This window comes from Borostomias antarcticus, assembly GCF_949987555.1.
Source record: "Borostomias antarcticus genome assembly, chromosome: 9".
NCBI lineage: Eukaryota > Metazoa > Chordata > Actinopteri > Stomiiformes > Stomiidae > Borostomias > Borostomias antarcticus.
The window spans coordinates 21826389-21853586 of NC_140242.1; the positions used below are offsets into that span (position 1 = coordinate 21826389).

The window sequence follows — 27198 nt, forward strand, 5'->3', positions numbered from 1 at the left end:
GAGAATCAGTAATAGCATTGACCATTAGACAAAGATGCATTCCAAGATCTGAATACGACTGAGAAAACAACTTTACTACAGTGTTCCAACTATACAGCAGTGCTTTGTACAATTACAATCATGGCAACTAAAATATATTACATGACCATATAGTGTGTGTGTGTGTGTGTGTGTGTGTGTGTGTGTGTGTGTGTGTGTGTGTGTGTGTGTGTGTGTGCGCGCATGTGCGCATTTAGGGAGATTTAATGGAGTCTGCATCGTCAATCCTCCTCATGTTGTTGACCGCTGCTGGAACATGCAGAGTGATGCCCTCCAGATCCTTGGTCAAGCAGATCTGGCAACCCAGACGAGACCTGGGGTGAGGGGAGAGAGAGAGAGAGAGAGAGAGATGGAGAGAGGGAGAGGGAGTGGGGAGAGATGGAGAGGGGGAGAGGGAGTGGGAGAGAAAGAGATGGAGAGAGGGAGAGAGAGAGAGAGAGAGAGAGGCAGGGTCAGTTATCATCTGGAGTCAGACATTTTCAGTCACTGTTACAGGACAACATGTTATGGTTTGGGCCGGGTCCGCCCCGGCTCACCCCCTGCTCCCAGTCTGGACCCGCGTCCCTGCCCCGGACCCCTGGTTTGCCCCGGACCCCTGGTCCACTCTGCTCGCTCCCGGTCCAGACCCTCGCCCCTGCCCCGGACCCCTGGTTCGTTCTGCTCGCCCCCTGCTCCCGGTCAAGACCCTCGCCCCTGCCTCGGACCCCTTGTCCACCCTCCTCACCCTCTGCTCCCGGTCCAGACCCTCGCCCCTGCCCCGGACCCCTGGTTCGCCCTTTCACCCTGTTCCCGGCCTGGATTCCTGACCCTGAGCTCCTGTGCCCCCTGGACCCTGTGCACCTCCCCTCCCAGTGACTGCCCCTGAACTACCCCCTGAGACTGTTGTACACGTTTGTCACATTGTCACTTGGATTTGTTCGGCCTCCTTGTGTGTTTGGTCTTGTGTTCGTTGTCTTGTTCATTGTCTTGTCTTCTATGTTGGTTTGTGTCCTTCCAGCCCCTGCTCTTGACACCTGTCCCCTCACTTGTCTCACGTCACTCCAGTCCCTCCTCTCCTGGTCCTCTAGTTCCCCCCTCTAGTTTTCTGCCCAGTCCCATTCCCTGTCCCAGCCTCGTTCCCTGTTCCCTTGTGTCCTTGTTCCTCTGTCCTTGTGTTGGTGTCTTGTTGGAATCCCTCCATGTCCTTGTCTGGGTGATTGTCTGCACCTGTGTCTCGTTATGTCTTGTTGCACACCTGTATGTTGTTCCTTGATTGTTCTCCCAGAGTATATGCCCTCCTGTTTCCGTTGTTCTCTGTCGGTTCATTGTCTAATGTTAGTGTGTGGCTCCCTATGTTCCCTTTTTGGATTTTGGTCATTAAATCACCCTTTTGAACCTACGCTGCCTGCCATCTGCATTCTGGGTCCTACCTCCACCAGCCTCAAACCCTAACACAGCGGAGAGAACATTGGAATGAACAACAGAATATGACGTCCCATGAAATAAAAAGTGTCCCTTGTAACCCATGTGTAACCCTGAGGGCTGGGAGAGAGGTACATGTGGTTCTGACCATGGAAAACCTCCTGGCTGGAGGAGCAGACAGTGTCATAACTAAGGGGTAATAGACTGTTCTAGAACGCGATGTGGGAAATGTGTGTGTGGAGCGTAGGAAAGGTACGGCCTTGACAAGGTCTCACAATACAAATGTATAGGCAGCCCTCAGCAGGACTGAGACTGAGCGCCTACTGGGGTGGGGAGGGAGTGGTGTTATGTGGAACACACACGCGCACACACACACACACACAGGCAGATCAGGCTACTGTATAAAACGATTATTAATAAGACCCTAAATTACATTACATACAGTAACATTACATTACAGTCATTTAGTTAACGCGTTTATCCAAAGCGACTTACAAAGATTGCATTTAATGTAGGAAAAGCCAATGTACTACTACTTGCCAGAACTCACAACAGTGCATCTCCTTTCTAAAACAAGTGACTAAGAGCATAATCTAGTGCTGAAGGCAAAGTGCAAGAATAGCAATCTAAAAATAGAAGAGATGCTTAAGAGGGAGGATCGTGGTAGTACTTCTTGAAGAGATTAGTTTTGAGCGTGCAGTGAAAGATGGGCAGCGACTCAAGTCAGTGGACAGTTCGTTCCACCACTGCAGGGGCCAGCACAGAGAAGAGCCGTGACCATGTCGATCGACCACAGTGGCCTCGGAGTGACGGGGCAACCAGTCGCCCCGAGGTAGCAGAGTGTAGTGGTCAGGAGGGGGTGTAGGGTTTGACCATGGCCTGGAGGTAGGAGGGAGATGTTCTTTTCATTGCCCTGTAGGCTAATGCCAGAGTTTTAAACTGGATGCAAGCCGCTACAGGGAGCCAATGTAGGGAACAGAGAGGGGAAGTTGTGTGGGAGAACTTGGGGTGGTTTTCTGGACAAGTTCCAGAGGTTTAATGGCTGACGCAAGAAGGGAGTTGCAGTAGTCCAGGCAGGAGATGACAAGGGCCTGGATGAGCACCTGCGCCGTTTCATCAATGAGGAAAGGGCGAATCCCCCGGATGTTGTAGAGCAGGAATCGGCAAGAGTGTGTGACGGAAGTGATATGTGCGGAGAACGACAGTTGTTCGTCCAGGGTCACACCCAGATTCCTCGCAGTCAGAGTCGGCGTCACCACTGTGTCTTCAACGGTGATGGCTAGGTCCCGGTGCGGGCAGCCCTTCCCCCGGGAGGAACAGCAGCTCAGTCTTGTCCAGGTTGAGCTTGAGGTGATGTGTCGCCATCCACTCCAGGATGTCCGCCAAGCACCCAATATCAATACCTAAAGCTCAACATGAAAGAAGAACTGATTCCTGCATCTCTTAGACTCTATCAGCCTGGAACCTTCCAGAGGTCAGGTGACCTGTCAGTGGGGGGAGGCGGGGCTAGCCAGCTGTCACTCACGTGTCTGTGAGCCCATAGGCCAGGTCCAGCACATCCAGCTCCTCCTCCGCCACGTCTCCCAGCTGGTCGAACACCTCCTGCTCCAGGATCAAGTGGCAGGTGGTGCAGGCCAGCGTCCCCTCACAAGCACCTGGACACACACACATGCAGACGCATGCACACACACACACACACACACACACACACACACACATGCACATGCACGCACACACACATGCACACGCACGCACACACACATGTACGCACGCACGCGCACACACACACATACACACACACACACACACACATGCACACGCACACACACAGACATGTACAGTATGCACGCACACACACACACACACACAGTCACTATGTGTTTTTTCCCCCTGTCCAGCTACAAATCACAATTCAAGCAAACCTAATTGTTATCATCAATAAATGAGGGAACGCTTGACCTATTAATTTAACAAGCAGTAAGGGACATGTATGGCAAAACCAGATTGGTAGACTCTATTATTGTACATCTGTTGTGTGATAATTGGATTAATGTCTGATTTAAGGGAAAACCCCAGTCTGCTCGGTGTTAGTATCCAGGGGAGAGACTTCTGGCACACCCCTCTGCTCCACACCCACTGCAGTCTGAACACTGCTTAATGTCTACAGTAAGTATGTCATCCGCCGAAACACATATTTCAAACTGACGAGTTTAGCAGATTAAAAGGGAAGATAAAGTGGGCTGGAGCTCCCTAGTCGTAAAACAATCCTAGTCCAGCTCTGATCATGGTTGGCTCATCTGAAGGTATTGCTAAGGATTTATAGGGTTAGTCCAGTTCTTTGTTGGTGGTTACAAGGCTCCTACAGAGCGACGAGGTTTGTCTAACCATTATTAACCCAGGCAGGTGAATTACACACATCTACTTACACATTCTGATTTACAATGACGGCCATGAGCTGTTGTCCTACAGGCAGAAGGATAGACTAAAAGGATAGGACACTCACTAAGGATACCAGACTGACTATGTCGTACTTGCCATGAGATCGGATTTCTGTTCCTCTAGGTATAACCTGTTTTTAATTTCTTTTTATTGAATTTTTGCACATACAAATAGTGGTAAAGTCGCTACCCCTCACCCTCAATTCCATCAAAAAACCCTTCCAGCCCCTATGCAAAAGTGTAACTTATTGTTGGATACAGACACTCAAGACAGACAGACAGACAGACAGACAGACAGACAGACAGACAGACAGACAGACAGACAGACAGACAGACAGACAGACAGACAGAGGAAGAGGGTGACCAACAGAACAACTTCTGGATGTCAGTTACAAATACTGTAGCTGAACTGTCAAGTTTGGGATGGAGACAACCCTGTGTGTTGAGGGATGCAGAATGTTAGAGTACATCCCTTTACAGATCTCTTAATGAATGTGTGGACTAGAGCATTCTGTTCTTCCAAGCCAGGGCACAGTTGGAGGGTAAATAATGAAGTTAGAGAGGGAACAGTGTTTCCCCAGGTGCTGGGGTCAGCCAGACTGCCTGGCAGCCTGCCTGCACCGTAGGTACTACTCATCACATTTAAACAGGTCTGGCCAGATTCTTTTAACATGTTAATAGGAAAAAGGAATCTTAGGCCGTAGCACAACTTCTCCATTGACTTAATGCAACTGCCATCCCTCTCTCTCTCTCTCTCTAAACGTAGCTCTAGAGGATCCAGCAGTGTCGTCTCAGAGGGCGTGAGGCCAGTCAGAGTGACGCAGAAGAAAGCTGGACAGACACGACCAGTCCGGTCCGCCTTCAACATGTCTGTGTGGAGAGTGAGGGATAAGGTGCTGGACCTGTTCAGAAACAGCCTGTATAGATCACTCCAGCCTAACAAACCCACATTCCAGCCAAGACTTCCTTCTCCCAGAATTCTTTCATCCTGAATGTGGAGAATGTTATAACAAAAGCCCGGGCAGCTACTATATGCAACATAAAACATCACAGCCCACAGACGGTGTGTGTTGGCGATCGAGGGGAAGCCAGGGGCCTGTCTTCTATCGTCTTACTATACCACTCACTTCCCTCAACCTGTTGCTCAATGTTGACGTTCAGATGTGCGGCCCATGCAGCTTGTCACGTTTCGACGCCGCAACAGTAGCTTGGCCCCACGGCAAACAGGTGGAGGTAAACATCTTAATCAGAGGAGTGAATCAGAGAAGAATGTAAATGTGGAGGGAACTCTGGGATGGACTGACCCTAACCCTGGCAGCTCGGGTCAGGAATTCATGGAGATGAAGGAGCGCTTGCATGCGATGGAATAATGGCAGGTCGATAGCCCATGTCTGGAATGTAGTTCTCTCTCTATCCACCGCCCCTCCCTCTCTCCTTCTCTTACTCTCTCTCTCTCTCACACACACACGTTTCCTCTGTCTCACGTGCAAGGGAGAGGTGCAACTGTCGCCAGGTGGGATCCTCCATCATCATCAGATGCTGTCATCTCATGCTGTTCATAACATATCCAGCGTTTCCCCCAACTAAATAAAACTAGATACTTAGACATGAGCCTCAAGCCTCCAGGCGTGTTCAGCCTCACTAACGTAAGAGAACACAGAGTACATACAAACTGTACAGCACATACAATAAGACAAAAACAGGGATGCACATGCACCTCTCTCTTTCTCTCTCTCTCTCTCTCTCACACACACACACACGAGAGAGAGATTGCCACGTACTGTATCTCAAAAGCTCTGGCAACACAGACGTACAAATGTGTCATGCCAATAAAGCAAATTTAATTGAACTGAGAGAGAGATTTGAGTGCATGTCACAGCCTAAGAGAAAACCAGCACAACAACACATATCAGCTGTAGTTAATCTCTCTAAGGCAGCTCACATTCTGCCTTTTCATTTACTCCTCTACTTCAAGTGGATCTTTTTAGTTTGTTCGTGTATGTATTTATTTTACATGACATTTGATACATTTTGTATTAATATATTTTTGTTAATTGTCTCTATTTACTTATTGTATGACCTACAAGGCATCCGGAAAGTATTCACACCCCTTCACTTGTTCCACATTTTGTTACAAATGTTACAGCCTTATTCCCAAAAATATTTTTTTCCCCTCATCAATCTACACACAATACCCCATGATGACAAAGTGAACAAAACTTTTTAAAGAATTTTTGCAAATGTATTAAAAATAATAAGAAATAATAATAAGAAAAGACTGAAATATCACACATACATATGTATTCACACCCTTTATTCAATACTTTGTTGAGGCACCTTTGGGTATGATGCTGCAAGCTTGGCACACCTGTATTTGGGGTATTTCTCCTATTCTTCTTTGCAGAACCTCTCAAGCTCTGTCAGGTTAGATGGGGAGTGTCGCTTCACAGCTATTTTCAGGTCTTTCCAGAGATGTTCAATCGGGTTCACGTCTGGGCTCTGGCTGGCCCACTCAAGACCATTCAAAGACTTGTCCCAAAACCACTCCTTTGTTATTTTGGCTGTGTGCTTTGGGTCGTTGTCCTGTTGGAAGGTGAACCTTCACCCTAGTCTGAGTTCCAGAGCAGGTTTTCATCAATAATCTCTATGTACATTGCTGCATTCATCTTTCCTTTCATCTGGACTAGTCGCCCAGTTCCTGCTGCTGAAAAACATCCCCACAGCATGATGCTGCCACCACCATGCTTCACCTTAGGGATGGTATTGGCCAGGTGATGAGTGGTGCCTGGTTTCCTCCAAGATGTGACACTTGGCATTCAGGCCAAAGAGTTCAATCTTGGTTTCATCTTTTGTTTCTCATGGTCTGAGAGTCCTTTTGGTGCCTTTTGGCAAACTCCAAGCGGGCTGTCATGTGCCTTTTACTGAGAAGTGGCTTCTGTCTGGCCACTCTACCATAAAGGCCTGATTGGTGGAGTGCGGCAGAGATGTTTGTTCTTCTGGAAGGTTCTCCTATCTCCACAGAGGAACGCTGGAGATGGGAGAGTGGAGCTGTCAGAGTGACCATCGGGTTCGTGGTCACATCCCTGACCAAGGCCCTTCTCCCCCAATTGCTCAGTTTGGCCAGGTGGCCAGATCTAGGAAGAGTCCTGATGGTTCCAAACTTCTTCCATTTACGAATGATGGAGACCACTGTGCTCTTCAGGACCTTAAATGCTGCAGACATTTTTTGTACCCTTCCCCAGATCGGCGCCTTGATACAATCCTGTCTCTGAGGTCTACAGACAATTTCTTTGACTTCATGGCTTGGTTTCTGCTCTTATATGCACTGTCAACTGTGGGACCTTATATAGACAGGTGTGTGCATTTCAAAATAATGTCCAATCAATTGAATTTACCACAGCTGGACTCCAATCAAGTTGTAGAAACATGGATGATCAGTGGAAACAGGATGCACCTGAGCTCAATTTTGGGTGTCATACTGTAGCATTGGGATTGAATACTTATGTACATGTGAATTTCTTTTGGAAAAAAATTTGAAAAAGTTTTTTCACTTTGTCATTATGGGGTATTGTGTGTAGATTGATGAGGAAAAATGAATTTAATCAATTTTTAAATAAGGCAGTAACAAAACAAAATGTGGAAAAAGTGAAGGGGTCAATATATAGAATACTTTCCGGATGCACTGTATATATTAATCTGTTAGTTTAATGAATTCATTGTATATTTACTTTGTTTTCTCAAGTCATTATTGAATTATCCTTGACCCATTGGCAAAATCGTTTACCTGCCATTCATGCCAATTGAATTGAATTGAAATTGAATTGAGAGAAAGAAAGAGAGACAGAGATAGAAAGAGACAGTGAGAGACAAAGACAGAGAAATGTTTATAGAGTGACATATGACAGTAGGGTTTAAATGCACGGTTTCAATAAAGGTGAAAGTGTAGTTTCCTGTTTCTATAAAGGTGAAATCATAGTTTCCTGTTTCTATAAAGGTGAAAGCATAGTTTTCTGTTTCTATAAAGGTGAAAGCGTAGTTTCCTGTTTATATGAAGGTGAAAGCGAAATTTCCTGTTTCTATATAGGTGAAAGCGTAGTTTCCTGTTTCTTTAAAGGTGAAAGCGTACTTTTCTTTTTCTATGAAGGTGAAAGCGTAGTTTCCTGTTTCTATAAAGGTGAAAGCGTAGTTTCCTGTTTCTATAAAGGTGAAAGCCTAGTTTCCTGTTTCTATAAAGGTGAAAGCGTAGTTTTCTGTTTCTATAAAGTGAAAGCGTAGTTTCCTGTTTCTATAAAGTGAAAGCGTAGTTTCCTGTTTCTATAAAGTGAACGCGTTGTTTTCTGCTCCATTTGCTCTTCTTCTCCAGATGAGCTGCTGCAGCTGGCTGAGACCACAGGATCCAGCTCAAATCAGAATTCAACTCTAATACTGCAGGATGTAGACAGAGAGAGAGAGAGAGAGAGAGAGAGAGAGAGAGAGAGGCTGACCCCTGCAGGACCTCAGCAGAACTGTGTGTAGAATCCATCATACAGCTACTCTACCAGGTTATTCTGTTTCATGTCTAAAGGCTCTCACCATTGAGAGCAACAATACTGTGTTACAAAACTGGCAAAAACAAACTGGATGACAAGTTTGGATAGCCAGCAGCAGATCATGACGGAGGAGCTACAGTTGTGTTGCTCTTGGCTGGAAAGAGTCCTTATGCACAGAAACCAGTAGTAAGAATGGAATGGTCTAGCCTGTTGATGTTATGGGGATAAGTATTGGCTTGGAGAGTTTTGGACAAGTATTGAGGCAATAAACAAACTCCTCACAGCAACCCCCCCTCCCAAAAAACACACACATCCATAAAGTAAAGAAGCACGCACACACACACACACACACACACACACACACACACAGTAAACAGCACACACACGCAGACACACACACACACACATGAGAACAAGCCCTATGGCAAGTAGCCTAGGTAACCAAGGCCACCTTGACATACGTGCACTATTTCAAAAGAGGCAAAACAAATGCTTATATCGACAGCTGGGTCAATGAAAAGAAAAACAATACTAGAAAGGTTGTTCAGAGCGCACATGCCTCCACGCATTAATGCATTTTGTTGGTATGAAATGGTTAAAATCACACCTCCGTTTATATGTAATAGCCTACCTACCACAGGATCCAGGCTCAGAAAATGTAATTTTTCCCAATAATGAATGATAATCAGATAGTATTTTGTTTATCATAAAGTTGATAACTATCTATCTAAAGCTGACAATGTAATGATGAGAAAAAAAACAGGTATCATATGATTTATACAGTATGTAATACCATAGGATCCAGACTGAAAAAATGAAACTTTTCCTAATACTGTGTTTATCTGATTTGCTTCTCATGAATCAGATATGATATGTTGTATTGGTTGCTTAAACAGCAAATAAAGTTGATATCTACCGTAAGTTGATACTGTATCTAAAGATGATTTGACTGAGAAAAAAAAACAAATTCTGTGTCAGGTCCATATTACAGTAATTACTTGCTATGGCATGCTATTGCTATACATTTTTTCTAGTTATCATTCACGACAACTCCTATCTGAACGTTTACCAAAGGTAAACAGGTAAATTGACAGTTAATTCTCATTCACAACTAGGAGCAGGGGGAGTCAGTCTGCAGTCTACCCCTCTAGCAATGTGAACCTCACCTCTATGATGACTGCTGTGGTGCTAATTCAGGAGCTTAGGAACACATTGTTTATTACAAGTTAGCACGTGTAGATACTGTCACATAAGGCTGTAGGGCAAAGAAGTAATTTTCTGAAGTGTGTTTGTGTGTACACGTGCAGTTGTGCACACGTGACAATCAGCAAAGACATTCTTTTTGACTCTTGTATCGTCTGTTTACTGTATAGTATGACTCAGCAGGCAGCACAAGAAGAGAGGGTATTCTGAGTGAAACTGTTGCTGAGGTGTGTGAAGCTCTCTAACACCTGTACATTCCCCTAGAGACCGGGGTTCGAATCCCTCAACCTGCCACGTTTGTTCTCTGCTTCGTTACTGGTCCTACAACATTGTGCTGGCGCTATGAGCCTTTCCAGATATCGTATTTTCTTAGCCTGTGCCTTATTCCAGCACAAAAGCTGGTTTCCTCCATCAATTCCAAGAAAGCTTTAGAATGCCACATTTCTCTAATAACTCTAATATTCACATACACAACCAAGACACAAATCAAGTACAGCATGGTGTGTGTGTCTCTTTCTTTCTCTATCTCTCTCGCTCTCTAGCTCTTTCTATTCAATTCAATTTGCTTTATTGGCATTACACATTTGTATATTTGTATTGTCAGAGCTTTTTAGATGCATTCTCTCTCTCTCTCTCTCTCTCTCTCTCTCTATCTCTCTGTCTCTATGTCTCACTTTCTCAACTCACAAGCAAGCATGCATGTGTGTGTGCGCGTGCCCACACACACACACACACACACACACACACACACACACACACACACACAGAAGAGGTACAGTTAGTGTTGATACCTGTACATGAGAGAATAACAAACAGGGTACAAGAGAGGGAGAGAATAGCAGAGAGAGAGAGAGGGAGAAAGAGAAGGACAGAACAGCAGACTCTCTCTGCTGTTCTCTCTCTCTCTTTCTCTCTCTGCTACTCTCCCTCTCTCTCTCTGCTGTTCTCTCTCTCTCTTCTTCTCTCTTTCTCTCTGCTACTCTCTCCCTCTCTGCTGTTCTCTCCCGCATGCTCTCTCTCTCTCTCTCTCTCTCTCTCTCACTCTCCCTCTGAAGACTCCCAGGGCTCCAGATGGTATCATCCCAATACCAAAATAGGACAGATGTGAGGAGGAGAGAGGGGGAGAGGGAGGGATCGATCAAAAAAGAGAGACAGCAGCTTGACACATTTTCTCTTCCCTCCCTTACTCTGTTTTTTTGTCTACTTTCCCCAAAACTCTCCATATCTCAATCTCTCTCTCCCTCTCTATCCATGGATAGGCTGGAGAAGCAGTGTCTCCTCCTTATAAAGCCATAGAAACAGCCACAGGTGCCACATGTGAAGGGCAGTAGGCTGAACCTCATCCACAGGACCTAATATGGACACAACATCCTCTGCTGTCTTCATCCATCAACCAACCACGTATTGTTGTGGATTGTATTGTATCCCTTTCTTCTTTGGGAGAAATAAGTCTTTAGTCTCTACTCGTTAACTTTGTACAGTAGGTTAAACACCAGCAATTGCCAAGTGTCAAGCATGTGCAGATTACTGTAATGTGCAGGCTAACCTAGACTGCAGCCTAGCGGCATTGACTCTTTAGGGCCCCGCATACAGCATAATGATCCTGTCCCATGTGTACAGACAATAAAACACTATGGTGCACATTTCACTGCCAACCCCCCCCCCCCCCCCCCCCCCCCCTTCTCCCTCTCTCTCTCTCTCTCTCTCTTGTCACTCTCTCTCACTCATCAGAATAGTACCTTGTTCTTGTTGTATCTAGGCAATATACTGTATGCTGCCAAACTGACTGACCATCAGTGGCCTTTTTATCCTGTAGGCTATGCCAAGGGAAGACAAATTAATTCCTTCATGTCATGTCATCGCATTATATTATGTCTACAGTGTCTACACAGTAAATTTGAAAGTGTTAAATCAACACTTTAAGTGTTAAATTTAACACTGACAGCGAGTACATATGGTCCCACCCTACACAGTGTAAAAAGTACACTGATCAAAGTGTTAAATTTCTAGTGTTGATTTAACACCAAATAGTGCTATAAATTAACACTGCACTACACTGGCCAGTGTTGATCACATTTAACACTAAGGGGTAATCAACCCTTTAGAGTGTTATATTGACACTCACTAGTGCTGATCTGAGGTCACTCTTACTAGTGTAAAAATGGGTTTTAACTCTGTCCAGTGTTAATGTAACTACTCACTAGTGCTGATCTGGGGCGACTCTTATTAGTGTAAAAATGGGTTTTTAACTCTGTCCAGTGTTAATGTAATTACTCACTAGTGTTAATCTGGGGCGACTCTTATTAGTGTAAAAATGGTTTTTTAACTCTGTCCAGTGTTAATGTAATTACTCACTAGTGTTGATCTGGGGTGACTCTTATTAGTGTAAACATGTGTTTTAACTCTGTCCAGTGTTGTAAATTACAATGTAATTACTATCTCCCTTGTAAATGGAAATCAAAGCACTTGGAATTCACAATACATTCAAGAAAAATGTTTAAAACATTAAAGTATGTTCTTAAAATATGTTTATTTAAGAACAAACAATTCAAACATAACATTTGACCTATAGGCCTATACAAATCGCACCGACCAATTTAAAAGGAAATAAAATGATATTTTTGTTTTTTATGGACAGACAAAAAAAAAAGAAAAAGAAAGAATTTGTCCATAGTAGACCTACAGCTTTTAGCCAGGGCTGAAACTCAGGATGTCCACCTTTTACTTAAACTGTTATCAACTGACAGTAGGGGACAATGTAGTCAAAAGAATCCCTTGCTCCATATGACATGAGCAGATCAAAAGGTTTGTGGTACATGATGTCACTCACATGAAATACCTTGCATGGTGGACTTTGCTTCAAAACAACTTTAAATGCATGCATATGATCATCAAAACATATGGTTTCAAGAGCTGACCCAACCAAAAAAACAGTCTCCTCTTTCACAACAATATCCTTAATTTTGTAAAATACTGGCATTTCACTGACAAATTCACCACATATGACCAAATCAAGACGATATTCTGTACCATGGTACTTCACCCATTTAACTGACAAAACATGTGTGTGCACTGAGACATTCAACTTGACAGCAATCGGGTCATTGACCCTTGACATCTTTCCTGGACCTATAGTTAATCTATCCTGGCTGAATGTTTCCCAATTATATGCCATGTAATTTTGGTGTTTGTTGGCTAAGGTCATAGTGACATTCTTAAAACTCTTCAGTTGCTTTTTAAAGAAATAGTGTTTAGCCTCATAGCGCATACACCATGAGTGAAGAATGGGCCCAATATTCCTTATACAACGAGGATAATGTATCATGAAGTGGTGTTTCGGTAAGAGATTTCTATCAGGAAACAAATACTTGAAAAGCCTATGATGTTCAGCTATTAAGTGTTTAAGATATATAGTCATACCCTCTGTTAGAACAGGAGAAAACACAATATTTACTATCTGTAGTAGTAAGAGAAGCAGCTGCCAATATTTATCACCTTCCTGTACCAGATCCCCAAATATCAATGGCAAATTACGGAGAAGACACCAAGTCTGAGTAGCATTTAGGCCCAAATCATTGCTCCCATCATCCAATTTGACTGCAGGTGGACGATTCCTCCTCTCTGTGTACCCATAGTTAAATGAATGAATTCTAATGTACACCTCTTTTGCAGTTACAAAGTTGGCTTGTATATACTGTAACACAAGTTTTATCTCAAATTGCGCAACTCCTTCTAAAATGTCATGCATTATATCAACCGAAAAATTTTCAGTAGTATTGAAATACTGCAGAGAGTTCAGTAAGCAAGCAGCCTTCACACCGTACACATGAGGTGTTGTTGGGTTTGACTGCATAGTTTGACAATGGTCTGAGTGCATGTGTTTGGTCCGTAAAGTCACTCTTGGGTCATCCTCAGAGAACACAGTTTGAAAATCCCCTTTCTCAGTGAGACAAAAACGGCAACAATAACAAGCACTAAATGATTCCACAAAACCAAACAGGCAATGTATACCGAGATTATCTCCAGTTACTTGGACAATACTGCCATGTATATGACCACTGAAGAACGGAACTTCAATACCCTGTCTCAAGCACTTTCAAATCGCTTACTATTGGCTCAAGAATGGAATCAAATCCATAAGTTTTAAGGTCCTGGGTATAAAAGAGTGCACATAAGTGTATATTTACCAACATTGAATTAAACTTTGGGGGGAAATTTCTCAAAGTAAAATATATACCCCCCAACTTGTGAATACCCTTCTTTGATCCCAATGGATTAGCTATCTCAAAGTCATCGTAAAAAAGCTGAATTTGTACTGACTTTTTCTCTTTAGAAAAGAGAGGATGTCTCTTCATATATAGTCCATCTTCCAAATCATAGTAAACTCCATCTTTAGAATCGTGCTCTGAGTGAAACATGCCACTTGTGTTTGGGTTCTTCAAAATTGACTGCAATGTCTCGAGAATTGGAACGTAAGTAAATTTATCAGTTATGACTCTTTGATCATAAGTTCCAGTTGTTTTATTTCTTCTATTGTCAAATCTAACGCCAAGAACTTTCTCAACTGGTTGAACTGTTCCCCATTTTTGTCTAAAATAAGCACTTCGTTTTGATACTGAATTCAACGATGTGAAAGGATTTTTAATATTCTGAAAAGACTGTTTGATTTTTCTTACAGTTTCTGGGTCGTTTGAAGATAATGTAGCTGCCTCTTTAACTTGACCCTGTATCTCTTCAACAACTTCTTCCATTGAAGATACAAAACTATTTACAGTGTTTTGACCTACACCTGCAGCCTGCAGTTGTGCAATAGCAGATGCACACATTTCACGTACATTCTTGTTACATATTGTTACAACATGGCTACAACTAGAATTGGAAGGCAAATCAACATTACTTGGCTGATTATCAATAGCTGGATTATCTGCATTAGCATCCAAGTTAGCGTTTAACAAAATTGGACAGTCTTCTGCATGTGTCTTGTTCAAGTGCTTCCTAAAGCCTGAAAAGGTACCAAATACACGACAACAATCTGCTTGACCACATTTTAGTCTAAGAGTTCTACCAGGGCACATTCCATGTACCAACTTGAGATGCCTCACAAGCAAGTTGGTACTTCCATGAGTAGCATGGCAAACAAAACATATAACAGGCATCAGTGCAGTTTACCTCTAAGGCATTAGTGCAGGAGTTTGGCTCTAAGCTCAGCAACCCTTGGAGTTTCCTTCACCTTCCCTATGTCTATGTTGTACAAAGTTGTCTGGATAAAGGTGTACATGCTGCGCAGAGATGTATTGTAAGCAGTACCAAAAACGAAGTGAGTCTTGAACAGCTCATCGAAGGCACCAAGAGCACTCGTTGACTTGCACGGCAAGGCTCGCTTGTCCAGGATGATGAAGTACGCATGGATGATGCTCCTCCTGGTCCCCACTGCTAGAAGATATGGTTGTTGGCTCTGGTCAATCGCATCAAGGTGCTGCTGGATACTGGTTCCTGCCTGAAGATGACAAACATGAAGACCATCATTAGTTCATAATAACGACAGCAGCACGACCTATCTATCTATAAGAATGGCAACACAAACCTTTTGGAATTTTACAAGATGAATGTACTTGAAATGTGTGCGTCTGCTATTGCACAACTGCATGCTGCAGGTGCTCACATTGTTGAGTTCAGTATCAAAACAACATGCTTATTTCAGACAAAAATGGGGAACAGTTCAACCAGTTGAGAAAGTTCTTGGCGTTATATTGGACAATAGAAGAAATAAAACAACTGGAACTTATGATCAAAGAGTCATAACTGATCCATTTTCTGAAGTTCCAATTCTCAAGACATTGCAGACAAGAGACATCCTCTCTTTTCTAAAGAGAAAAAGTCAGTACAAATTCAGCTTTTTTATGATGACTTTGAGAGAGCTAATCCATTGGGATCAAAGTTAGACCATTTGTGGGATCACAAGTTAGAACATTGTCAAACTATGCAGTCAAACCCAACAACACCTCATGTGTACGGTGTGAAGGCTGCTTGCTTACTGAACTCTCTGCAGTATTTCAATACTACTGAACATTTTTCTGTTGATATAATGCATGACATTTTAGAAGGAGTTGCGCAATTTGAGGTAAAACTTGTGTTACAGTATATACAAGCCAACTTTGTAACTGCAAAAGAGGTGTACATTAGAATTCATTCATTTAACTATGGGTACACAGAGGAGGAATCGTCCACCTGCAGTCAAATTGGATGATGGGAGCAATGATTTGGGCCTAAATGCTACTCAGACTTGGTGTCTTCTCTGTAATTTGCCATTGATATTTGGGGACCTGGTTTTTGTCTCATTGAGAAAATGGAGAACTGTGGATGACCCAAGAGTGACAACACAAACCTTTAGGAATTGTACAAGACGCTGCTCAGCTTGGGATGCAGACATCTTTCCTGGTCTTTTGCGGCCTTGTGATGCAGGAGGAATCAAATGGAGCAGGAGAAGGATGGAGGAGAGGTCACTGTCCCATCCTAAACAAAGAAGATATCCTGAGTAAAATGGTTCATTCCCATCATCAGTGACATTAACATTAACATTTCAGAGTCATTTTAAATAATATAAATGATCATTTTTTATCATCTAACCATCAGCATTTGTGTCAGCTCCCTCATCAACTGTAGATTCAGCCATCTCGATCAGCTCCTGAAGTTCAGCTCTCTGACTGGCAAGGGTCTTGCTTAGCACGATGATCTTTTGCTTGAATGTAGTTGGCCACCTCTCCAAAAACTTGGCTGATGTCTCCTCTCCAAACAGCAGCACAAAATCCTGTTCAATCTGAAAAAAATCAGGTGGTGAAGTAAGCAGTACAGGCTCTATTTGCCTTCTGCTGTTCTGCAACAGTATTGCCATGCTACGAACGGACAGAGATGGACACATTACACGTATAGAAGCAGCTGCACCGCATAAAAATAAGACAAGACAACAAACAAAACATTCGTTTTGAGTTTCAAGTCAATTTCTTTCTCACAAAATATTTTACTTTTTCTCAAACACCGTTTTGGAGGCCAATCACCAGGATACACATGAATCGAACAACTACTATTACGGAAGTATTGTTTTTGTTTACATTTACTGGCCAACCTGAATTGAGATTAAACGCAATGTATACAATTTAAAACTGTTCTTTAAAAAAGTCTTACCAAGCCCTTCACATCCAGAAAGCGTGGAAATTTGGTTAGGATGGTGGAGCATTTAATCGGGTCGTGGGTCATCTTCTTCCTGTACTCAAAGGTCGATTTCATCTTCTGTTTGACCGTTTCTTCATCAGAAGAATGCTTCATAAGAGAAATGGCCTCTCTGCACTGGTCTTCACTCAGGGTAACCAAAGTGGATTGACTGGACTCCCTCTCAGCAGTTGGCCCTCCAGAGTATAGTTGAGTGGGTCGTTTCTCAGATGAAGCCGATTTCCTCTGAATGGTTTTGATTCTATTCGCGAGGTATCCATCTCCACTCTTGGGGTCGAAATAATGTTCCTTAAGAAGATGAAGATCAAGTCTAATTTGCTCAGATACCATACCAGACAAATTAAACACAGATGCTCTTTATCCATTGTAATATATACTTACATATCCATTTTCGGTGTAGGGATCCTTCAAGTATGGGAACAAGGAGACGATGCCTCGTGCAAACGTTTCCCTCACACTGCGCGGTGGTGCTGTCCTGAAATGAATATACACAAGCAGCATTCCTACTCTGTCAGCTAAATATCAGGAGTGATTTTAGAAGCTGTATCATGCCCATCGAGTTTGATACAAGAGAAATCTTCTCCCAATAGCAGTGGATGGCCAGCAGTAGCCTAACCAATTATTTGACTGAGATACTGATACAGAAATAATTCTTAACAAACAACAGAGCAAGTACTGCTCTACAATTTTCATTACAAATCTTTCCTTTAAACTTACCCATGAGTCTCTGTCATCTCTGAAACAAGAATGTTGATCATCATTCGTCTGGTGCTGTCAGTGAGGCTTTTAGTTTTGGAGTATTCCTTGATGACAACCTCTCCACCAGGTTTCTTATTGAGTATGCTCTCTATCAGCTGTAAGAAAACAGCAGTGTTGAAGGGTTAGTTTACTATTTTGAACGTTAGACCCCATTTGCGGTCCCTCTATGAACCTGAAACAAAGAGAGCTTTTCTGCAGGGCTACAATAGAAGTCAATGGTAGCAGTAGCGGCCATGTCAGGAAACTCACCGAGTGGTCACTGGTGTCCGTTGATGTTCTGACAAAAAAAGTATGCTTCTTATCAGGTTTTATGTATCATTTAGCATTCAGTCGCAGTACAGCCATATGCTTCCACTGAAAATAGTTCCATGCTAAATGATACATAAAACCTGATAGGAAGCATACTTTGTGGCAATTTTTTTTTGTCAGGACATCAACAGACACCAGTGACCACTCTGAGTTTCGTGACTTTGAAAACGAGAGTTTAATTTTGAGTTTGGTAGTGGCTGCTACTGGTACCATTGACTTCTATTGTAGCCCTGCAGAAAAGCTGTTGCTAGCTCAATAATGGAGCGATCAGTGAAATGATGGTCTCTATGTTTCAGGTTCATGGTAGAGGAACCGCAAATAGGGTCTAATGTTCAAAATAGTGAACTAACCCTTTAAAATCCATTTGCTGGCACATGAATTGCAGAATGAATTACAAACATACATTTTTTGCTTCGTCATCAGATCTTTGACGTTTTCTTGAAGGGCTTCCATCCTCGCTCAAAATGATTGTATCATCTGACTCAAGGCCTGAGGCACTCATCTCAGAACCGGCAGAGGAAGGACTCATCAGGGGAGATGCTAAAATACACAATACACACAAATGTTATATTGAACGTAATGCCACAAGTGACCAAGACTTGAAAACATAGATGGTTCCCACCCTATAGTTCCAACCACTATATCCTGATTTTACAGTACATACATTTATGCAGTTTGAACTTATAGAACACTACACTGAACCGGCACCACCATAGCCCTGGACGTTCAGACTGAGGTAAATACTGACTCCAGACTTAACCCCTATCAGACTGATAAACACTGACTCTAACCCATATCAGACTGAGGTAAAGACTGACTCCACACTAACCCCTATCAGACTGATAAAGACCGACTCTAACCCCTACCAGACTGAGGTAAAGACTGACTCCAGACTAACCCCTATCAGACTGGTAAAGACTGACTCCAGACTAACCCCTACCAGACTGATGAAGACTGACTCCAGACTAACCCCTATCAGAGTGGTAAAGACTGACTCCAGACTAACCCCTACCAGACTGAAGGTAAAGACTGACTCCAAACTATCCCCTACCAGACTGATGAAGACTGACTCTAACGCCTACCAGACTGAGGTAAAGACTGACTCCAGACTAACCCCTATCAGACTGGTAAAGACTGACTCTAACCCCTACCAGACTGAGCTAAAGACTGACTCCAGACTAACCCCTATCAGACTGGTAAAGACTGACTCCAGACTAACCCCTACCAGACTGAGGTAAAGACTGACTCCAGACTTACCCCTATCAGACTGATAAAGACTGACTCCAGACTAACCCCTATCAGACTGGTAAAGACTGACTCTAACCCCTACCAGACTGAGGTAAAGACTGACTCCACACTAACCCCTATCAGACTGGTAAAGACTGACTCCAGACTAACCCCTACCAGACTGAGGTAAAGACTGACTCCAGACTAACCCCTATCAGACTGGTAAAGACTGACTCCAGACTAACCCTACCAGACTGAGGTAAAGACTGACTCCAGACTAACCCCTATCAGACTGGTAAAGACTGACTCCAGACTAACCCTACCAGACTGAGGTAAAGACTGACTCCAGACTAACCCCTACCAGACTGGTAAAGACTGACTCCAGACTATCCCCTACCAGACTGATGAAGACTGACTCCAGACTAACCCCTATCAGACTGGTAAAGACTGACTCCAGACTAACCCTTACCAGACTGAGGTAAAGACTGACTCCAGACTCACCCCTATCAGACTGGTAAAGACTGACTCCAGACTAACCCCTACCAGACTGAGGTAAAGACTGACTCCAGACTCACCCCTATCAGACCAGCACATACCTTCATTGCCCAGTGTGAGCTTGAACACACCAAGATCTGGCTCTTTCACCACCTCCTCAAACACATCCCCATCAACTTCAGTTCCAGATCCATCATACAGCTTTGCATCTGATAAACTGGTAACTGGGATTCCAAATTTCTGGAAAGCTGTGACAAACATTAAAACAACAACCTACAATTAGATTTGCAATCATAATGGTAAAAGTAATCAGACTAAATCGCAAATTAAAAGCTTACCTTCAGTCAAAAGGTTGTCAAGTGTCAGGTCAATGACCTTGACATATTTTTGTTCACCATTGAACCTCACCTTGATCAGCATCTGGAAGTAGTGATACAAGATGGGCCACAATGGATGAAAAAGCATTACATTTGTATTTCAATCATGACACATTACAAGAGAGACAACTAGCTTCTTCACCAATACTCATTTACTTAGCTATGGTAATTTCACAGTACAATATAATAAAGACTGACTGCAGGGAGTGGAGCGAGCTAGCTAGTTCAGTGTTGCCAGATAGGATTGATTGGCGCGCGATAACTTAGACAACTCCCCACGAGTCTTTGCTCTTTCACTGGAATCTATGAAGTTAGCTACGTTAGGCTAGCTAAAGAATACAACAGTCACCCTCCAATTAGCTAGTTTAATGTTGCTCATTTAAGCTAGCCATCAAGTCAGTCAGTCACGTTAGCCCTTGGACATACGTAACGTTATTTTAAGATACAAAACCATTGTATGGTGAACAACAATATAAAGTTATTCTAAAATGCTGCTTCTGTTGAAATGCCAAATTATTCGTGAAGGAAATGGCGCGGATAACGTTAGTCAAACTAGCTAACATTAGCTAGCTAGAATAGCCAACTCCATGTCTGTTAGTGCTATTTCACTGGAATCTATGGGCGTTAGCTAACGTAGCTAACGAATAGCACAATCACCTCTCCACATTATGAGCTAACAACTCTGCTTCTGTAGAAATGCCAATATTGGTTTAATAACGCTAGGTGATTTAGGAGAAATTTACCTCGATCTGTCGATGTGAAGAAAGTTGCGCGCGATAATAGCTAGCTAGCTAACGTTAGTTTAGCGAACTCCCCAGCCACACATCTCAGTCTTAGCTATTTCACTGGAATCTATGGACGTTAGCTACACGGAATACAACCCAATCACCCCTCCATTATATTAACAATGCTGCTTCTGTTGAAATGCCAAATAATTGGTTTAATAGGTGATTAGAAGAAACTTACCGCGACAGTCTCTCCAGCAGAAGAAAATCGCGCAGTCCTCGTTTGAAATGGGAAATGGACGGTTTGAAACTTTCAAACTGAAACGAGAAGGAGGTGGGGCTTTCGAGAGTAGCCTACTTCTTTTACACCGCATCTTTTAACTACGAACATTTTCACCAACACTAGGGGGCATCTTACTAAACCTGTTGTTGTAATAACTCTAAAACAGTCAATATACTTTGACACTGTGTATTTTACACTGGGAAATTTACTGTGTAGTAGTCTTTATTGTCTTTCGTTAAAAAAAAAGTTATTTATCAGTGCTAGTCCAAATTGAACAAAATTGCGTTTACAGGTGATACAACTTTTTTTTTTCTCCACACTGCTGACATATTGGGTGCGTTCGTAAATGCACTCGAAGCGCATCCGGAGTGCTCTTGGTTGTTCGAAAATTCAGAGCACTGTGCTCTGGGAGCACTGGGTGCTCTGACTGAAAACACGGTTTGTCCAAGCGAACCGACCGTTCGTAAATTAATTGATTTCTGAGCGCTCTATGACGTTGAAACCAGAGGGCTCTGAAATAAGAGTAGATTCTCAGAGTGCATTTATGAACGCACCCATTTTGTTTTGCTGGTGTCCTTACAGCTTGATAACACATTGTTCTAACTTGGTGGGGCGAGGTGGGGGGCAGCTATGCCATTGAGAAGTTAGCGATTTGATGGGTGGGTAGACGGTATTTATACTGAGGAGTGACTTTAACCTGTTAAACTTTTAGAATTCTAAGGGCTGGAATTCTCATCGTCCAGACTGGTTGATCTCACCAAACTCATCCATCTAAGAGGACCACAGAGCAGAGCAGAGGACTGCAGAGCAGAGAAAAGCAGAGGACCACAGAGCAGCGCAGAGCAAAGTAGAGCAGAGCAGCGCAGAGACAGAGCAGAGCGTAGCAGAGCATACTGCAGCAGAACAGAGCGGAGCAGAGACCAGCAGAAACAGAGCAAAGCAATCTTACCGAAGCCACTGAATTCTAGCTTCTGCTTGACCACCACATCTAGGAGCGTGTCTCCTGAGCAGCCTGAGGCCGAGGTCCTCTTCCCCTCGTGGCTGATGAAATGAACTGTCACCTTCTCTGCTGGTCTGGCAGACAGGCTGGCAGGAGAGGAGGAGAGTTACTGTACATACAGTGCACAGTGTGGCACATTCCCATGCCCACAGTAATCCATACACACCATTCAAGCTCTCCTCAGACATGCTCTTTCTTGAATAGCCTACTTGAATAGCCTACTACAGTGGGTTCACCGAATAGTACCCCAACCTCAGATACTCTCATTGACTCAGTCACTAGTGAGTCAATGACTCCTCCTCTTTAATTGCTACCACAACATCAACACGTCTCACCGAAGACTCAACATTGTCTTCTGAGGAGGGACAGCTGGTTTGTTTACTATCCAGGTCTGTAATGGGTTGGTTGCCAGTGCTCAACACCAAAACACAGTTCATTTATGACTTTTACAAGGCAGCCTGTTTCTCTGTGAGATGAGGTTTACAGCTTTCTGGTTTATGAAGCTATACTACACAAAACATTCACTCCGTCTCAACCCCCACTCTCTGAATCACTGCCATGGGGTTTAGTGGTGGTCAGAACGAAAGTTCAACACCGGTCAAGTGATCCCCGTGAGTAAACACAGGTCTCACTGGAAGAACATTAGAATGGGCTCAGGGACTGAGTCATGTGTTCTCGCATTCAGGTCAAAGACGAAGGCACTCCCTATTGAGAAACAGGCTGGGGATGATGAAATCCACATTTAGACTACATTCAATGTTATGAGTCAGCCCATAGAACATGGTTAATTTCTCAACATTCAATTCAAAGTACTTTATTTTCTATTAGGAACTTCTTTTGTGGAGTGGAAGACATAATATAACACTTGATACAACACATAACACAGAACAGACACACAATACCTATTACACATAAACATTACATGCACATTTACAGATTAAAATAATAACGCTAAGGATAAATAAATAATAGTGCATACAGTGTGTTGTGCTTGTGTGTATGTGTGTGTGTGTGTGTGTGTGTTTGTGTGGGTGTGTTTGTGTGTATTTGTGTGTGTTTGTGTGTGTGTGTATTTGTATGTAGGTGTGTGTGTGTGTGTGTGTTTGTGTGTGTGTGTGTAAGTGTATGCATGTGACAGTATTGGTCAGTAATGGCTGAGGCATACAGTATTCGCCAGTCTGTTTCCCTGGAGTAGGGAGTTGTGGGTTGGGGTGGGGGTTGGTAGTTAGAGTTCAATAGACAGATGGAGGTGGGTACAAAACTAGATGTGGCCTTCCTGGTTCTGAGGGGCAGGGACCAGTACCTGCGTCTGGAGGGCAAGAGGTTGTAGTAAGTATGGGGGGGGTGAGTGGCATCTACAGCTATTTGTGAGGCCTTCTTCACTGTCCGTCTCTCATGGATGCTGCTGAGTGGCTTCTGTTCCTGCCTGATGATCTTACTGCTGATCTTTACAGACCTATTCAGGGGGTTTAGGCTAACAGCGCCCATCACTCCAAAACATGCCGTGATATTGAAGGCCAGTATGGATTCCACAAAGGCTTTGTAGAAAGCATGCAGGACAGATGTCTGGACATGGAGCTTCCTCGTCTTCCTGATGAAGAACAGGTGTTGTTGGCACTTGGAGAGTATCAGCTCACCATTGATCTTAACGGTGAGCTTGTGATCGATGGTAGATATTTATACTTCTCAACGCGTTCTATTGTCTTGGCCATTTATTGTACCTCCAGAGTCGGGGCAGCGGGCTGGTCACGCTAGAGTGCACTAGCAGTTCTTTGGTTTTGTTGGTATTCAGGTCCAGGTAGTTGTTCTCACACCACCCTGCAAAATTGGTTGTTGGTATTAGTGGTGTCAATAATGACTGTGTCATCAGAGTACTTGATGTTCAGCATCTCGGGATCTGAGCTCCTGTAGTCTGTGTACATGGTGAGCAGGACTGGTGAGGTGCCCCAGTGGACAAGGTTCTGTTGGAGCTGTAGTAGCCGTTGAATTTCACTATCTGATGTCTGTCTGTGAGGAAGGAGAGGATGAGATGTATGAGGTGGGGGTTGACATTCATCTTAAGGAGTTTATGTCCGTTAAGTGAGGTTGCACGGTGTTGAATGCACTTGAGAAGTCCACAAAGACCATTGTTACAAGTGATTTGGGCTTCTACAGATGTGTGTGGGTGTGGTGTAGTAAAGTCAGCACTGCCTCATCCACACCGCTCTGCTGCTTGTAGGCAAACTGGAGAACATTTTGCTTAAAGGGAAAACTTGAGGTGTTCATAATTATGTTTTGCTGCCCTCTTGTGTCCATATGTGGGAAAACTCCAGGCAGGTGACTGTACATTAATTGTTTTGATAAAACTCACATAATCATGATAGTCTTAGGTCTACTGAAGCACACAAGACCCCAATAGAGAGGTGTATGAGAAGCAACTGCAGTTCTTTGCTGCAAGACCATTGGTAAAACTTTTTGGATCATGGTCAACAATAAAGCGTCTTTCAATAACACGTGTGAGTATACCAGTCTCTCCACATGCTACTCTTACCACAGTCATGCAAGACTCTTAGTTACTTATTCCAAATTGGCTGTATGGCTGTACCTCGTGCTGCACAGGAAAGGGTAGTCTAGATACTCACATAAACCTAATGAACCCTTATACCCTGAACAAAGTATAAACTCAGCCTCCATCCAGGTCCAAAGTCTTCCACCCTGATATTTCTGAATCACTATGGTCATAATTTAATATTGACGGTTGAGCCTGATACCAAAGTTGGTACCTGAAGTAATGTTGCGCTTCAGTACACACAACTAATGAGCAGGGAGCTGCAAGACTGAGGTCTTACGGTAAGGTTTACAAAAAAGGTCCCACAGGTTCCTTGTTTGTTCATGATCCTTTCTCAGAAGAGCTCTCTTTAGTCAGTCTAATGTAGGCTACCTAGCACATATGGCCTTTGCCCTCACACCAGATATCAGATATGGGCCTCTCAAACCTGTGATTAGGCCTACTCATTAGATCCCACTCCCAATGAGAGTGTAATCAAGGCTGTGTTCAATGCCAGCGCCACAGTTGGTCTACAATAGGTCTAAAGGCCTGTGGAAGTGAACTCCTCTGTTTTGTCAACTTTAAAATAAAACAGATAAGAGAGGGTTCAATCAACTTAACCCTCCCCCCTCACCCAATGAGAATGGTAGGCTACAGATGCAAGCACAATTAACCACTGCGTCCTAAAGGCAGAATTTTCATGAAGTCATAAGATTGTATAGAAGGCACATTATTCTGTTCCCCAACATATTGAGACACTGTCACATTTCTATGTTGATTTGCATAGTAAAAAGCGCGAATTTTATCTACGGATGACGTGCGCAATGTAGCAAGAATGTTACTACATTCATGAATAAACTAATGCCCTCTCACTATTGTGGTAAATAGGCCTATATTATCAATCATACAATAAAGCAAATGAAACACCTCTACCTTAGGGGTTGAGCGCAGGTGCTCAGTAGACCCTGGGTCCCGACAAAGGATTGTTGCAAGTTCGGAGATGTAGTAGGTCTCATCGAAATCCTAGGTGAGACGTTCAAAGACGCGCGTTTCATTCGACCATGAAAGAAACCACTTAAGAGAGTGAAAGGTTTACGTGTCGCTGGAACAACTGACATGACGCTAATGGTGAATTAATCTAAACAAACGTAAACTTAATTCAGTTACTTAAAGTTAAGATCAGTTAATAGTTGATGCTGTCTCCTCTACTTGGTGCCTAATGACTGCACTGTCGCTCGGCCACTGACTGGAATTATAGCCTATACTCATTCAGAATTGCTCAACAGAGCATTTGCGGTCAGCTGATCCACAATACGGAGCAGAGGGTAGGCTATAGCTCTCAACCCTTACCTTGGCGTCATGCCAAACTCGGCGGTGTGCCAATAATTTCATTCATAAACCAATTTTGTCCATTATCCATGCTGAGCCCCAGTCTAATCCCTCAACATCTAGCCTAGTCTTAAATGGAGGGTTATGAGTGTGTGTACGGTGTGCAGAGTGTAGTCACTACAATGTAGTGTGACTCTGGGTGCTATATGTATACAGTGTGTGCAATGTGTGTGCTGTTGAGGTAGCCTATGTAGAACAGCCGGAGGTCGTGTGCAAGTGGTGCAAGGGGGAGGGGGGGGCTTCGTAGGGTACACGAGGCTTGTTAATGAGTCTGATGGCCATGGGAGAGAAGCTGGTTTTGTGGCCTGTGGACCCAGTCCTGATGGTACGCAGTCTCCTGCCATGGGAGTGGGTCAGGCCACAATCTTTCTGGCCCGTTTTAGGGTCCTGGAGCTGGCTGGACAATAGAACACACTAATGCTGGGCAAAGCTGAGCAATGGCAAAATACAGTAATTACAAAGTAGGCTGACGCGAGGTAATAGTTCAGTGTTTGTATCAGGGCAGCTGCACTAATTTTGGGCAAAGCTGATGAGCAGGCAAAATAATTCTATAGTAGGCAGCTGGGAGCCAGGTTCTATTCAGAGCATTGTTTCTATTGACTGGTGACTCAGATCAGTGTTTTGTCAGTGCCAAATATGACCAAATATGAGTCAGTGCCAAATATGAATGCTGTCAGGAAAGTCTGGATATGAGGGATGGACAGGCCAGCAGACAGGCAACCTGAGAGTAGCTCATTTATGAGTTAGATACTGTATGATGAAGCCATGTAGATACCAGCATGGCCTCGATAGCCTTGATCAGCCTTCGATAAGATGGTCCCATGCTCTACCCTGGACAGCCAGAGTGAACACCATAATAGGATTTGTCTCTATTTAGATTTAGGATCGGTACACATAACTAATGACCAGCAGGGAGTTGCAACACTAAAGTTAATCTAAGACCCAGAGTAGATTAGAGCGAGACCATAATCCTTCATGCCCACCTGTCTAAAATACATTTTCAGGAGTTGCTTCTGAGCAGTCAATGATAATGTCACTGGACAATGGAGACACTGTCTTCCTTTGTTTCTCTACTCTTTGTTTCTCTGCTCTCTAAGTAGCCTACAACAATGCCCCCCCCCCCCCCCATGGCGGTCAACAACATTACGGCCACTAGATGGCATTGTTGTATGTGTCTCAGTGGTGTCCTGTCATCCTCACTCATGGAGGATTTCTGAGGTAATGTGAGCAGTCCGGCCCCCAGCTACTGTACTGTAGTAATGCTATGGTA

The 27198-nt window shown here is 43.5% G+C and overlaps 2 protein-coding genes across 3 annotated transcripts; both read right to left on the reverse strand.

Annotated features, from left to right (window-relative positions):
* On the reverse strand, positions 1 to 25771 carry LOC311312993 (adrenodoxin-like). Of its 2 annotated transcripts, none has more exons than XM_084443000.1 (4): positions 25473 to 25771; positions 21962 to 22098; positions 2966 to 3095; positions 1 to 353 (listed from the first exon to the last, which is right to left on the reverse strand). In XM_084443000.1, exons 1-4 carry the CDS (start codon positions 25655 to 25657, stop codon positions 233 to 235), a joined length of 573 nt encoding a protein of 190 aa, XP_084299126.1. In that variant the 5' UTR covers positions 25658 to 25771; the 3' UTR covers positions 1 to 232. The 2 variants fall into 2 exon arrangements, with proteins under 2 accessions (XP_084299126.1, XP_084299127.1); XM_084443001.1 differs by lacking the exon at positions 21962 to 22098 and adding an exon at positions 23316 to 24019.
* On the reverse strand, positions 12254 to 20087 carry LOC311312992 (uncharacterized protein). The gene is made up of 9 exons (XM_084442999.1): positions 19966 to 20087; positions 19729 to 19875; positions 18309 to 18445; positions 17555 to 17691; positions 17219 to 17312; positions 16793 to 17125; positions 16238 to 16427; positions 15996 to 16123; positions 12254 to 15107 (listed from the first exon to the last, which is right to left on the reverse strand). The coding sequence occupies exons 1-9, from the start codon at positions 20045 to 20047 to the stop codon at positions 14790 to 14792; spliced, it is 1566 nt and encodes a 521-aa protein (XP_084299125.1). The 5' UTR covers positions 20048 to 20087; the 3' UTR covers positions 12254 to 14789.
* Positions 25772 to 27198: the final 1427 nt, after the last annotated feature.

Excerpts from the sequence above, each read along its gene's own strand:
- LOC311312992 (XM_084442999.1), bottom strand. The coding sequence starts at position 20,047 with ATGCTGATCAAGGTGAGGTTCAATGGTGAACAAAAATATGTCAAGGTC. Across the intron at positions 16,428-16,792 it reads TTCTGGATGTGAAGGGCTTG|ATTGAACAGGATTTTGTGCT; the intron begins GTAAGACTTTTT and ends GATTTTTTTCAG. Across the intron at positions 15,108-15,995 it reads GTCTTGTACAATTCCTAAAG|GCAGGAACCAGTATCCAGCA; the intron begins GTTTGTGTTGTC and ends TGTCATCTTCAG.
- LOC311312993 (XM_084443000.1), bottom strand. The coding sequence starts at position 25,657 with ATGTCAGTTGTTCCAGCGACACGTAAACCTTTCACTCTCTTAAGTGGT. Across the intron at positions 22,099-25,472 it reads ACCTGCGCTCAACCCCTAAG|CCTGTCTGCCAGACCAGCAG; the intron begins GTAGAGGTGTTT and ends CTCTCCTGCCAG. Across the intron at positions 3,096-21,961 it reads GCTAGAATTCAGTGGCTTCG|GTGCTTGTGAGGGGACGCTG; the intron begins GTAAGATTGCTT and ends GTGTGTGTCCAG.